Genomic DNA, 15,749 nt, shown 5'->3' on the forward strand with positions numbered 1-15,749 from the left:
ACCTTCCATATACACTGGGTTTCTGTCCTAGTAAGGCCCTGACTCAAAGTCCCGTCCTCCAGCATCCTGAACTCCTTACCTCTGTTCCCCTCCTCTCTAGCCTTTTAATGACCAGAAACTATCAAACCTCTTTTGCCTCAGTTCTCACTGTTTCCCATGACTTCTTTTAAAAAAACATGTAATGATTTTTAGTAAATTTATTGAGTTACTAACCATCACCAAAACTATTTTAGAACATTTCCATCACCCAAATAAGACCCCTCATGCCCACTTACAGTTAATTACCAGTCCCCGCCCCAGGCAACCACTAATCTGCTTTCTATCTCTAGAGATTTGCCCTTTCTGGACATTCCATATAAATGAAATCATACACTGTGTGATCTTTTGCATCCGGCTTCTTTCACTTGGCATAGTGCGATCATGGTTCCTCCATGCCGTGGTCTGTACCAGTAGTGCCTTGTTCGTTGCTGAATAGTATTCCACTGGATGGAGGACACCATTTTAGTCATCCATTCATTCACTGGCTCTAGGAGTGTCCCAGGAATGCTGTTAGAAAGAGACATAAACTAACTGGCTTAAAGCAAAATGAATTTATTCTCTCACAATTCTGAAGGCTAGAAGTCATAAACAAAGGTGTCGACAGGGCTGTGCTCTGAGACTTTGGACAGAATCGTTCCTTGCCTCCTCTTAGCTTCCAGTAGTGGCCATCTGTCTTGGTGTTCCTTGACTTGAGGCTGTGTCACTCCAATCTCTATCCATGTCATCACATGACTTTCTCTCCCCATGTCTTCCACCGTCTTATAAGGACATCGGTCATATTGGATAAAAGATCCAACCCACTCCAATACGACCTGATCTGAACACGTTCTTTCCAAATAAGGCCATATTCTAAGGTCTGGAGTGGGGGTAGTTAGACTTCAACATATTTTTGGGGGGCACACAACCAACCCCCAGTGCCAGCTGATGGGCACGTAGGCTGCTTCCTCTTTGGGATATCATGAATCATGTTTCTGTGAACATTCGCACGCCAGCACTCGTGTGGATGTGTTTCCATTCTCTTTCATTCCCTATGACCTCTACATGGATGACTCTTCTCTGGCTTCAGGTCTTGGCGCAAATGATGTCCCCTCTGAGAAGTGTTTTCTGATCATCTTGTCTAAAATGGGTTCCTGCTGTTATTTGGTATTAATATGTTCTTTCCTTTATGCTAATTACCACAATTTATAATTCTCCTGGGTAGATCATGTATTTCTGTCTTCCATCTAGATGGTAAAAACCCATGACGTCAAGCAATACATCTGTCTTTTTCATGCTACCTTTTATCTCTGTCTCTGAACTTAATAGGTGCTCAATAAAAAACTGCTGTAAAACATTTTACAAATAAACCTCTGGGCAATCACGTGGCATCGCTGTTTTCTATCATCTTTATAGCTGTTTATAACCTTGCCTTCTCCTCTGTTGTACCTTCTCTTCCTTGAGAAATGGAAGTACTTCTGCTTTCTTCTGTTCCTCACAAATCCTAGCTCGGTACTAGGCACACAGAAAAAATTTCCATAGGTAGGAATTTGTGAAAGGAAGGAAAAGATACAGAAATGTGGCCCTTTATACTGTGACACATGACAACCATGAAGTCAAACTTGCACATCTTCCCAGGCATGAAAGTTCTGCTTTAAGTATCATCTTGGCTTTTTGTCTGAGTCCACTCACTTAAGATCAAATTTTTCCTGAAATGAGCTGTATGGGTTATTTACATGGTCATATGAAGTGACTTCTGGGTGGACACAGTGATCTACATTTATGGTCATAAGAACTGAGTAACAGTTATCAGTTATAATGCAGATAGACCTGTATTTATGGCAGTATTTACAGGACACAAAGATATGGATGAGAAATGGGATGGCATGGTTTTCACTGATGTTTAAAGGATTTTTATTGTATAAAAAGGTTGTCCTAGGATTTAAGTCATTAAAAAAAACAAAGGAAGCCATTTTCTTCAACCACATTGTGAATATTTTTTGGAATGCCTGTGAACTGTTCTATGTAATTTGGTTACATCTGGCACAGGCTACATTTTTATTTGACAATCTCTTTGATTTTTAAACGATTTTAGCCTTTATTTTTCTACATTAAATTTTAAAAGCTGTTGCCTTTTTTATTTTTTAAGAAACGAAAGGCCCCGTAAAACAGGAGTGCATTTTTTCAAGTCATTCCTCTGACCACCTGCACACTTTTGAACTTAATTGGTCTACAGCTGCTCTGGTGATTTACAGAAATAATTAGGCAAAAAGAGTGAGGCCATTGATGGAGTTGTTCCAGAATCCTTTCTCCATCTTCAAACTATTTAGAAAGGTGGGGAGATACAAAAGCCTAGGTGTGTCTACACAACCAAGGTAAAGCAGAAGTAAAGAGTGCATCTCATAATAGTCAGGATCAACCAGGAAACATAGTCTCAGCAATATTCCCTTTCTCCTGTGCAATATAGACTTTGCCCATAAGGAAAACTCTTGCTTTCAGTTCTAAATAGAAACACCTACATCTTGCATTTTAAATATAAGGTGAAAAAAGTCTTAATTCATTAAAATACACTGTCGAGGTTTCCTCCTCTTTGGAGTGACAGCGCCACCACAACAATGGTGCAAGTCCCATCACTTGAAATTTCAAATGTCAAAGCCTCCGGGAGTCAGGGGCTTAGTCATGTTTACACCCCAATGCATTCAATACCTATTCGCTTAACACCGACCACAGCCGCGCACTTTACCAAGCAATGGCATGGCATGCAGTACCCAGACCTGATCGCTATCTTCGTGACATTTGTAGTTTCCCCTCTTCAGTGCATCATGTAGCAATGTGACGTGTGCAGGCGACAATTAATTGTTTATGGAATAGCCAGAAGCGTTTATTTCCCAAGGAAGACATGTTAGAAATTTATATATATATATATATATATATATATATTTTTAAACCAGTGTTGGCAAACTTTAAGTCACCTGGAGGGCTTGAGTTTCTGGTTTAGTAAGTTGAGATGGAGCCTGAGAATTTGCATTTCTAACAAGCTCCCAGGTGATGCTAACACTGCTGGTCCAGGGAATGATGCACTTTGAGAACTTCCCCGAAGTAACTGCGAGGTGTGAAGCCAAAGCTAGAAGTTGTATCTCACATTAACAGACATCAGAGTCACTGGAAGGCTACCAGTAATGGGTCCCACCAGGGACAGCGCCAATCAAGAGCCTGGATTCTGTAGATGACTGTGGTAATGACGGTTCCCCTTTCAAAACCTGAAAAATTACTAAGGCTGATGCTGATATCTGTAAGAACTAGAAGGCAACAAAATCATTGCCAAATTACAGAATATAAAAGAGAAATCCGCTACACACCATGCTTGTTTAACTATCATTTGCAGAGCGCTGTCTTGGCAGGAGGCCAGCCTGCAGAGTTTTGTGCCATAAGGTTTTGCCAACACCTGCCTTAGCTGGAATCTGCACTTGCTAAATTAAACCACAGAAGGGACTGTAACCAACTTCCACAGAGTGGGATTTTTGACTGAAGAAAAAAATTGCAAAAATTGTCTTATGAACAAGTTCCCACATTGACTTTTCTTGAGGAATAATTCATATGATGTAGATTCCACTTATCTAAAAATATTTGGAAATATCCAATTAGTCAACATACATTTCTTTGGCTGAGTTCACCATTTTACCCTCTTAAAAAAAGGTTCATTTTGCCCTGAGTTGAAGGAGATGTGGGGTCTGAGGGGTTGTCCATTGGATCTCCTCCACCACTACCCACCCTCTAATCAGTGAATTCCCATAGAGTTTGAGGCAACGACCGTCCAAACAAGGACCTCCCTGGGGCTGGGAAGGAGGAGGAAGGAAACTGAAGGTTGTACATCACGTCCTCCACTTGGGTTTTAATGTGACTGCAGAAACCTGTAGAAGGTGAAAAGAAACCCCAAACCTACATCTTTTTCCTTCCTTCTCAGTAGTTAAAGTGCAGAGATAACCTGAGCTATTCCAGAAAGCCCTCTCCCATAAAGGTAGAGTAACCATTTATCTGTGCTTCCGTGAAGTTCTGAGGTAATCGGCTAATAGTTTCCAGGTTGGGTAATTCATTACAAGATCATCATCTTTCAGAAAAAGAAAACCAACTTTTGTCTTTTTTGGAGCAAGTACGTTTATGTTCATCTAACTAAAAAGTTCTGTATATTGTATTGAACTAAACAATCTCTCCCTTTAATTTGTACATGTTGGTCCCAGTTCAAGTCTTTGGAGCCACAAAGAACAAACCTTGAGGGACAGTCGCCTGATATTTAAAGATATTATCATGTTGTCAGAGACTGGCAAAGTTATTTTCTGCAAAGAGACAGACAGCAAGGATTTTACTTAGGTTTTGGGACCATACAGTCTCTGATTCAACTCTGCCACTGTAGCTGAAAAGCACCCACAGACAATATGTAAACAATGGAGCATGGCTATGTTCCAATAAAACTTTATTTACAAAAATGGTGGCGAGCTGTTGTTGGCTCCCTAGTAGGCTAACCTCTGGCTTGGAGAAAATGGGGACGATAGCATAGTTTGAGAGAGTCGAGAGAATGAACAAACTATAGAACTGACAAGATTTCAGCAAGCTTGCCAAATGCTGAATCACATACAAGTCAAATAGAGAATGAGATTAAAATAAAACACCATTTACAATAGCAACAAAAATTACACAGACTCTGGGAATTAACCAAGAATATCCCACATTTTTATGGAGAAAAATGTTAAACTTTATTTAGAAAAGCAGGTTACCAGCAAGCTTGAGCTTTCAGGAAGGAGTTTGCCAACTCCTGGTTTAAACGGACACTGTATCCACTGCCTAGAATTCTTACCCTCTCTGTTAGATTGGCCAACTCTTTATGGAAGTTGGGGCTGATTCCCAAGCCCGGGCTAGGCTTCCTTACACACAAGCTGTGATTCCACTCACAATCTCAAGGACCTTCACTGCTCCTTGGTAGCTCTCAGCACAACTGAGGCTTAAATAAATCTGCTTTCATTCTCCATCCTCCCCAGTTTGGATTCACTCCTGCCTCAGATTACAATTCAGCTCCTCAGCTAGACTACCACTTGTGAGGACACAGAAAGACTTTTGCATCCCTAGTGACAAATATAACAAGAGTCACTCAATGAACATGGGTTGGTTAAATGTATAATCAAATGAATGCCCAAGACATCTCTATTCTAGGCTGGACACCTCTTCTGCCCTCTTTTATTTCAAAGCCCTCCGTCTGTAAATGTGTTTTCTTAAACTCAATTCAATAATTCCAAGAAGAATGAAACTTTAGACCCTTCACTAATTTGGAGTTCTCTACGACCGAAGGCCCCTCAGGGCTGAGATCACATCTTTTTATTTTATAGTGTACTACACACAATGGATACTTAACAGATGCTTCCTTACTGATTACCTAAATGACCATCCAAGACCTTTGGCCCCCCTGGACCTGAAATGGATCTGACTATGCTAGAGGTCTAAAGCTGACTGCCAAGTTCCTAAGCTTGTCAAGTCTTCAAAATATCCGGACCATTAAGACACTATTAAATCAGATTAGCTATGGCAGTTTAGCAAAACATCTCACATCCTTCAGTCATTTAGATGTTCTCTTCATAAAACATGTTGTACACCCACAGATCCTCAGATGTGATGTTGTTAGGGAATTAAACATGATTGCTGGGACAAAACCACACAAAAGTTGTAATTAGAGGTGAGAGAAAAATAAAGCAATGTGTTTTGGTATAAACTCTGGATCTTAAGAAACATAAAATTATGCTCAAGTCAAGGGCATTATCTCTGCCTGTTGCCAGGCAGAAGCTTCACCCTAGGTAATCTAAAGGCTAAGTCATCAAAAAAAGGTAGTAGATCAAGTTTACAATAAAAAAGAGATCCCTTTAATGACTGGGTTTTTAATCTGATGGCGAGGTTAATTAAGTGGCCTCTAATTGAAACTGATCTGTTCATGAAGACACATGGTGGTTAATGTTAACACTTGAAGAATCTAACCCAGTTTGGGGAAATACTGGGAAAGTTTACTATGAACAGGTGGCAGTATCATAATGGAGAATACATTATACTGCATTGATAATCCAGAATATTCTAGAATATTCTACTTTCCCCTTTTACATTTTTTAGTGTTTGGAATGTTGAGAGGAATGTAGTATTCTGAACCACTAGGATATCTAATGGCCACAGAGGCGAAGGATCACAGAATGGCCCATTATGGCCTGAAAGACTGAATGCACCTAGTTTTGCACTAGGATTGGATGGTAGTGCTAGGAAGACACCCGATCCAATGCATCTGTGTGTTGTGTTGTGTTTGATAGTATGTGCCGTGTGCAAACTTTGAGGTTGGAGTGGAGTAAGGTACAGAGTTGTGACCGGAATCCTAGATGACAACTAGAAGGACCCTCCAATATAACTTATTGTAAATCACATATTTTTATAGCTAAGAAAACTGAGGACCAAGGAAACAGCATGATTTGTCTCACGTGACTTAGCGGTAGATCTGGGACTACTTCTCAGAATCTTATGATGTTTTTCCTTCTTGACTTTTAGTTCTGCCCTCCTTTTACTGCATCCCAGGTGACGCCACAGCAAATAGGATGAAGCTGGTTGGCGCTGACCAGTAACACACTCTCAGTCCTATGTTGATCACGTCTATCTGGTCCCACCTCAGGCTAAGGTTATCAGTTGGTCTCTTGTCCAGGAGCTTAAAACTTGACTTAAGGTGAGAAGATTAAGTGCTTTGATGCTGACCTTGTTCAATGCTTTCATGGGTAAACAAAATTAAACTTGGGGAAATGGGTCAGGACTTAGAAAAATATGGTCAGTTATTTTGGTTATATTTGAGAATGTACATTTTTAATAATTTAAATTTATACTGAAGTATAATAAGCATTCAAAAAAGTGAAGTTTACATTTTAACTTCCTAAGACAATATATCTAGTATATATAAAACTATGTATATTTATACAAACATATCTGACATATATATATGCTTTTTAATGTATACAAATATGGGGATGGAGGAGGGAAAGAGAGAGAGAGAATTTGAAATTCTAAGATGGAACAAATCCTTTGTTTCCTGTTTCCCTAGTAGCTCCTCTATTTAGAGTTCTAATTAGGGATAATATCCAAAAATATTTAACAACCGATGTCCAAAGCAAGGACCCATCAGATAGACACTGGCTGTCAAGGGTTCAACATTTGTCTTGGTTCTAATAAGCAAAATAAAGAACTGCCAAACGAATCCCCAGGCAGGCTCAAGGAAAACACAGAAAAAAGGCAAAGGCCATACAATAAATTTTCATGCTCGATTATGTACCTGTGAATACAAAGTACACAAACAGCCTCACACCATGATCTCATTTTCCCAAGACGGTCCTATTTTCTGCGAATTCTCTTCTGCTTTAGCCATTTTAAAGCAAATCGGGGGTAATGGCTAAAGACAGAAAAAAACCTGCCATCATGATTATCACCTAAGTCTACGATTTCTCCCGTAGTTGTGCTGTGCAGGTGGTCCGTTTCCTTTGTTTATGGAAATTTAGGTATAATTCTTTGTGATCTGTGTGGGAAGCACATAATGAAGCAAGTCCATCATCATTAATAACCAGCAATTGGGGTAGCACCGATCCATGGACTACTTCAGTGCCCATGGTGGAAATAATTATGATAGATTTTTCTCAATTACATCGTTCTCTTTCATGGTACTCAGCAACAGGTGCACTTTCCCCATAATGAGTTACACCATTGTTTCAAGGCAAATGTTAAAACACCCAGGTAAATAAATATAAACTCTGATAGGAAATTCTCTCACTTTTGTCTCTCAGTTTTATAGTACTTCCCAGAGGCGAGCACTACAAATAAAAGACATTTATTTAGGAGAATTCTCAATATAAAATTCTCAAATATCACAATGTAAAGATGTGAATCTAGAGGTCCAAAAAGCTTTTCTGAAACTCAGATAAATAGCATGGTAAGTGGGGACCAAGTATTTGACCCCCTCGCCATCCTAACTTCTCTGGTCCTCAGTTCCCTTCTTTTCTTAAAGAATAAGATATAAAATTGGGTGATCTCTAAGTGCCTTCTAGTTCCAATCATCTGTGGCTATCCCTTTTACCAAACAGTTTTCTAAAACTTGAAAAAACAGAGAAGCAGAAAGGTTAAAAAATTAAGAACTAGACATTTTATCAATAAAAGTTAACCACGTTAAAGTTGAACACTGCCAGCATTTTGGAGAGCAGCGTTCTAGCTTTCTCTGTCATTGCCCAGATACATTTTACAAATCAAGGAGAATATTATCCATCCACTCGGTGATCTGGTTTTTTAAAACATAACTTGTTGAGTGTATCTTAGGTGGGGAAGGTACTGATGTTGCACTTCTGTTTTGTCCCTATTGAAGGTATTTTACGTACAATTTAACACACAGAGTAAGCCTCTGAGGTAGGCACTGTTATCCTCACTTGGCTGCTGAGAACACAGCACCACGAGGTTACATGATGTCCAAGTCACACAGCTCATAAGCGGTGGGGCTGGATTCCACCCAGGGAAGTTGGCTTGCCTCCGCACCACCCTGCCCTATGTTTCAGTCATGACTTGAGATGCAGGAAGAAGTGAGCCTTGTGAAGAGTTGGGGAAAAGGGAACAGCAAGTACCAGGCTCTCGCAGAACCACAGTGTGTCGGGGGAAAGAGCTAAAGAGGACCAGCAGGACCAACAAGGGACACATCACACTCAGGACCTGAGCCAACGTCCACTATTTACATTTGGTGACTCCTTGTAACCTTTGGGGCTGGAAATAATCATAGTCCACAATGGCTTAGCTGCAATGTCCAAGAAGTAATCTGACCACTGAGGACGTGAGTTCTGTAAGCTACATCTGCACTTAGTGAGGGAAGTGATCAGTTGTGGCAATTGGTTCAGTTCACGCAACGAGCACCACCGTCCTGACTATTCACACTTTGGAGCCAGAAGGAGGATATGAAATTCTGAGTGAGATTCAATGATCAAAATGATTGTACAAACTCTATACACACCTTGCACTTATTGGTCTAATACACAGTCGCTAAATATCAGATCATGCGGGATGATAATTCCATTGATTTTACTCTTACGGTACAGACTTTAACAAGAATATCATCTTTATTTTGCAACCTCTTCTTAATTTATATTTCCCCTTTCCTCTTACCTCCAGACGAGAGCTAATTACATAATCTATTGTGTGTTTAGGAATACAGTTCGAGGACCCATTTTATGTACTCCAGCCTAAATGGGAAAGACAGATTATGAATTTCCACGCAATGCTCATGGAAATTAGGAATGAATGGGCATTAATGGCTGAAGAATGAGATCCTCAGTCTGCTAATTTTGTGATAAAATATTCTAATAAAAAACATTTGTCATCTCTATAAAGATACACTAGACAAGTTGAGATAAATCTAAAAGCCAAGCAGAAGGCGGAGTTGTTGCCAACTTGAGGTGCACAGGATGACTCTGGAATTCTCGTGTTCCTGAATTTCTGTTCCTTCTTTCTGAAGCAGCGACTCTGTGTGATGTTTCTCCTGGGCTATGTCTTAGTGCATCCAAGTGAATATTTGATTATATTTGCTCCTTGATATACGGATAACACCCCTGAACAGACATTTTGACATAAGTGTATTATGGGCAGAGGCCAGGGAGGCAGTATTTTTAAGTAATTCTGTACAAAATGCCACTGAAACACGTCTCTTGAAAAAGCTTCTTCACCCTGAGGTCTGGAGAGATAGCCCTGGAAGCTTTTGATAAAATTAATCCCTTGCCTACCTTTCTCTTCAAACTGATAAGATTTTTCAGTTTTATTTAATAAAACACAGCTTAATGCAACATATTCATTTAACGTTTGCCAAGTGGCAAGCACTGTGCTGGGTCTTTGCACAAAGCCATTTGAAAACTGTGATCTGTATGTCAGCATCCGAGGGGTGGGGAAAGGCCAGCTGACAGGTAAATGTCAATACACCTGATGAATATTACGATAGATAGATGGACCAGGACGCACAAAACAAACAAGTGTTTCTGTTGCCAAGGGAGAATTCATGCTTTTGGCTTTGTAAATAATGACTAAAATAATATTCTGAATTTCCCCCTTATAAACCTGTTAGGTAAAATCATCTCAGTAAACGGCATATCTTACACATCCTGCTGCTGTGCCAGAAATGATGTGTCATCCTTGAATGTCTCTTCCATCACCTCCCACATTCAATGCATCAGCAAGTTCTGGCAGCTATACCTGCAAACTCTATCCTGAGTCCATCCTCTTCTGTCCTCTCCACTGCATCCAAGAGCTCAAGCTGCCCTTATTTACCAACTGAATTACTGTAACAGTCTTTTTCTTGATTGACGTGTAGTTGATTTACACTGTTGTGTGAGTTTCAGGTGTACAGCATAGTGATTCTTATACATACATATATCTATATTCTTTTTCATACTCTTTTTCATTATAGGTTACTACAAGCTACTGAATATAATTCCCTGTGCTCTACAGTAGGGTTTTGTTGTTTATCTATTTTATATATAGTAGTTTGTATCTGCTAATCCCAAACTCCTAATTTATCCCTGCATACCTGCTCACCACTCTTTTCCTTTGGAAACCATAAGTTTGTTTTCTATGTCTGTGAGTCTGTTTCTGTTTTGTAAATGATTATTTGCGTCATTTTTTTGGTTGGACTTCTACTTCTGAACCTCTCACTTTTTAAAAAATCAATTCTCCACACAGTAGCTAAGCAATCAGTTCGAAAACATACATAATTCTCTTACATCAGATCCCCTCATGGCTCCTCACTGCACTTGAAATAAAATCCAGTCTCCGACCTCAACTTAAACCACCCTCTTCCCTGGTCATTAGGCTCCAATAAGGCTCACATTCTCTTTGCTCCCTAAATATGCCAAGTGACTTTTTTTGTAGGCCTCAGGGCCTTTGCATATGACATTAACTCAGCCTGGAATGCTCCGCCCCTTGATCTTCACAGGACACATATCTTATCATTCCTGTGTCAGCTCATGTCACTTCCTCAGAAAGGCTTTCCATGACACCGCTGTCTAAAGTAGACAGTCAGTCTACCCCATAGAGGCTCTGTTTCATCATGCTGGTTTATTCACTACTATCTAAAATAATTGGATTTGGGGTTTTGTTTCTGTTTCTTTGTTTTTGCCTGTGTCCTTTGGTGAATGTACGTGCAGTGAGATAGGGGCCTTACTATTTTTGTTCACTGGCACCTGGAGTAGTGACTGTCACATAACAAAGATACGTTAAATAAATATACGTTAAATATATGAATAAATGAGTGAATGATTGAAATCTACATTATTTACTCAAACATCCCACAGTTTGGTCTACGCTGTAAGGATGCTCAGGCCTCCGCAGAGCTGGTTTGAGAAGGCAACTGATCCAGCATAGTTGGGGGGAGGGGGGCAGACAGAGATGACTTCCTGGAGAAAGTGATATATTTGAAGAAGCTGGAAGGACTGAGATGAGTCAGTCAAGGGATCAAGGGAAGGATCAAGGATCAAGAACATTTCAGGAAGAGGAAACAGAATACATATGAAGACTCACAGTAGGTCTACAAATACTCATGGTGGGAAAAGGCATAGTGCTATTAGAATTTGGCATACAAATCAGTGAGAATGTCCTTAAAGGCACATGATGAATTACCACACATTGTCATGTCATCCATCTAAGTAATTAAGGTGAAATTCCCATATTTTCTTGAAATAATCTCTTAAAAGTATGGGAAATGAACACTTCTATCCCAAATAAACCTTGATATTTCTGCATTTCACTGTGCTTGGAACTATGTCTTCAGTATCATACATCCAGAAGTTACTTGGATAATTTAAAACTTCTTTCTGGACACTGAATATTAAATTACACAGAATTGATTAATGAGCTGATTGTTCAGCCTTCTACGTCATTGTGCTTGTGTACACAATTTAAGTGAAAAGAAATAAGAAATAGATTCCTTTGTTACGTACAGTCACCTAAATCCACATTCCATTCCTGTTGAGATTAGCAATTAGATTTCTAATTAGTCTTCCAAAATGGATTCATGGATTTATTTCTCACACAAAGGTAGAAAATATAGGTACCAAATGTAGAAAGCATTAAACTTCTTGAAATTAGATGGTCAGGCTGGGTGTGCTAATAACATTAAAACTTTCCAAACAACCTGTGATCGCAAAAAGCAGAATTAGGAAAACCCCTTAGAAAACTCACCATCGTTTCTCAGCATCAGCGGTGTGGGTGGCCCCAGGACCTTCTGGTTTGTCACCGTATTTGTAACCACACAGGTATAATTTCCAACGTCTGATTTTTCTACTTTGGCGATATACAGATTCCCAGTCTCTTGAGATACGAAGCGGCGATTATCCTGATAGGAAGGGTATTCGTTGAAAATCCAGGCATAGCTCAGCTCTGAAAGCAAAAGGAATCATCATGACAAATGTGTCTTTTGGCACTGGAACTCTATGGTATTCCTGAAATGGTCAAGTTAAAAATTCATATGGCTATCCAGTGATCTTTTTTTAGGCGAATAAATATCAATAGGAAGTAATCACATTCCCCTGAAGCATTTTATCAGTCTTCCATCAGTCAATAAGATTTTCTGCAGAACTAGAAGGTACGCTGATAGCTGATTAAGAGATGCCCGATCTCTTTAAGTCAAGGGAATAAGCATTTGTAGTTTGCTAAGCACGTGCCAAACACCATGCAATACTTACAGAGCTGACACTCAAGTTACGGACCCAGTGAGTCTACAGTCTTGATATACTAAGGCTGGAAGCCCCTCTGGAAACTATTTAGATCATTTCTTTCATTTTACAGATAATAATCAAAACAGTGCATCAGAGTGCCACACAGTTGCATGGTACTTTGTGGTTTCTAATACATTTTATAAAGTTTCCATTAACCAAGAAACTTTGGCACAGAGGAACACAGTAGCTAATCTAAACTCAGCCCTAGTTAGAGACGGAATAATTCCTGGGTCTCAATCCAGTCTTCTCCCAATGCCTCTTACTATTGATGCAAGTTCTTACTCTCTTCTCACTTGTGAGGTTGAAGCCTTTTCCCATTATTTTAGCAAGATGGTGGTTTAATAGTGTAGCAAATACTCCCTAAACATATAATGACTGATGGGTTGGCTGGTCCCATAAACATAAATCTGTATTTAAGAAAAATTAGCTGAAAAAATTATTGCATCCGTAAGGGAGTGAATATAAAGCAGTGACCAAAAAGCAACCTTTTGGCAAATACTCACTCATCCCAGAATGCCAGTGGGGTAAGTGTAACAGGCAGTCATACCTGCATATGTTCCTTTGAAAGTTCGAATTTTTCTTAAGAATTAGGTGGATGTTTTGTGAATGAGCACGTTAGCCCAAGCGGTTTCAGTTCCAGAAAAGAAGCCCAGATGAGAACAAGTTTAAATGATTTGCCGGAGTGAACGATTGTGCTCCAAGGAAATCAAACTTCTTTTGCTCCAGGCACTCCACGATTTCTCTCTTTAAAGTGTGATCTCCAGATTTGTACAAAGCTGGAGAAGTGATATACTAGCCACTGGCACTGATTAGCCAACATGCCCTGTTTTATCTTCAAAAGTTATTCTGGTAGGGGAGGGGAAGCAACCACATTCAAAGGGAGCCTGTGGTTTCAGAGCTAGGTGGCTGTGTTCTTGCACGCTGCTCTTTAATATGATCCTGGGCTAAATTCTAAACACATGGAGTGTCCTTGGAAAATGGCAGAAAGGTCACTTCAGCTTTGTACAGAGAATACTAATCACTGAAAAAGGCATTTTGTTGTTCAATACATCACTGAGTCCTCAGTTGTAATTGACCTCAATAACTGAGTGTGCGACAGGAAACATTCTGCCTTAATAATCTACTGTTTATACACAAAGGAAGGGTCATGCAGACTGCTTTCCCTTTGTCACTAGATTATAACATTTCCACATGCATTATTTTAGAGGGATATAATTATGTTTATATGAGAATAGCTAATTATTTTATTTACGCATGTGCATGTAATTATAAGTAACCCCATGCTGATGTCAAGAGGATACTCAGCGTAAATGAGTGCTTCCCAGCAAGCTGTTTACTCCCTCAAGAAACTAAAATCCGGTGGAGGAAAGACCCCTATAACAGGTCATGAAGAAGTACAACCTGATACGGCCGTTTTCCCATAAAAACAGGATATAACAAACAGCCTAGCACAATGCATTCCTCTCTCAACTTGGTATGTGAGTTTCAGGGAAGCCAAGTAATCTCTGAGTGTCTCCGTGGTCTCATATGAACAATGAGGAGAGCACTGCCTATCCCGTAGTTAGCTGTAAGAGAGTTTTAAGAATAAATTAACACATCCAAAGTCACATGGTGAAAGTTAGAAAGTAATTTACCAGTAAAATATTAATCAACCCACATCTCTCCAAGGAGAGCTCTAATCTAATATATAGAACTGTGTATATACATACACATACTTTTTCCTTCCTGAAGACATTTCTCAAAACTGTTGCTAGTGGCTTGTGTTCCAAGGCTTTCTCAATTTTGTAGAAGGCTACTTTAGTAAATAGAAAGTTGTATGGACCATCGATGTCAGAGAAAAAGACATCCACTTTGTTATTTTTCTAGTTGGAGTTAAAAGAAAAAAAGACCAGAAGACCACCTGTATTCCACAAAAAAGCCCATTTCAACATTCTCACTTTCAACTTCTTAATCCATCAAATGCAGATAATAATAAATGTGATACAAGTATTTGGTGAGGACGAAGTTATGTGAGAGCATTCCGAGTCATAAGCACATGTGAATCATTCAAACTTAATCATTTTTAAAGTAAAAATACAAATAAAACTCAATGAACATGCATTTGATCTATTTAAAAGTAAGTTTTTCGGTTTCACTGCTTTTGTGACTTAGTGCTTTAGTAGGAGATGCAAACAGCCTTCAACATATTCTGCATATTCCTAAATTGTGGTCCTTGGAGTATTAATTTCCTGTTAATAGAAGCCCTCTACCTGCAATCTATGCCAAATTTAAAAAGGTTACATGACCAAATGACTTGGAGAAGCACTGGATTAAATACACTTTAACAGATTTTAAAGTTTCTTCTTCCAGGACTTGCAAGATATTTTTTTTTAACATGTCAATGTTCATCAAATACCTTAGAGAGTATTTAAATCATGCAAACTTATTTGATGTAGAACCGCCTCCCATCCCTGTTACACACACACTGTTTTTCTAAAACATCTACTAATAGGTCACAAAACCTAGGTTGGGAAACCCTGAACTAATGCAACCCTTTCAATTCAAGAAACAGTAAGTATAATATAAAGACTATTAACTGTGTTCCTTCAGTTTGGGGGAAATTCATTAAGTAACAGCAAACAACAGCAAACAACAAAATGCTGAATTAAAGTTGTAATAAGTTTCCCGAATTGTAATAGTAATATGATACTATAATGATTTCCATTGCTGCAGATAAAGAAACAAACCACAGTTGCAAAGAAGAGTCTCAGATGGATCGTGCTAAGGATGGTAACATCAGTTCAACATGTGACTTTTGTAAAATAGCCCTGAGCTCTGAAGCATGAAGGTCAGCTAAAGAGTCTTGGCTTGTCCATCAGTAAGATCACACTGAGCTAAAAGCTGAGCCTCTTGAAGGGGGAAAATTCTCTAAAAATATTATTTTTCTTCACAGCAAAC

At 39.2% G+C, this 15,749-nt stretch overlaps 1 protein-coding gene across 3 annotated transcripts in view; it reads right to left on the reverse strand.

Moving 5' to 3' along the window:
• The window catches only part of CNTN4 (contactin 4), an 813,748-nt gene that overhangs the window by 156,216 nt on the left and 641,783 nt on the right, over positions 1-15,749 (reverse strand). For all 3 annotated transcript variants that reach the window (XM_032458061.1, XM_032458059.1, XM_032458060.1), the window contains one exon: positions 12,277-12,474. In XM_032458061.1, the coding sequence (XP_032313952.1) occupies positions 12,277-12,474 (198 nt within the window). The remainder of the gene's footprint in view (positions 1-12,276; positions 12,475-15,749) is intronic.

Source organism: Camelus ferus, chromosome 17, assembly GCF_009834535.1.
Source record: "Camelus ferus isolate YT-003-E chromosome 17, BCGSAC_Cfer_1.0, whole genome shotgun sequence".
Classification (NCBI taxonomy): domain Eukaryota; kingdom Metazoa; phylum Chordata; class Mammalia; order Artiodactyla; family Camelidae; genus Camelus; species Camelus ferus.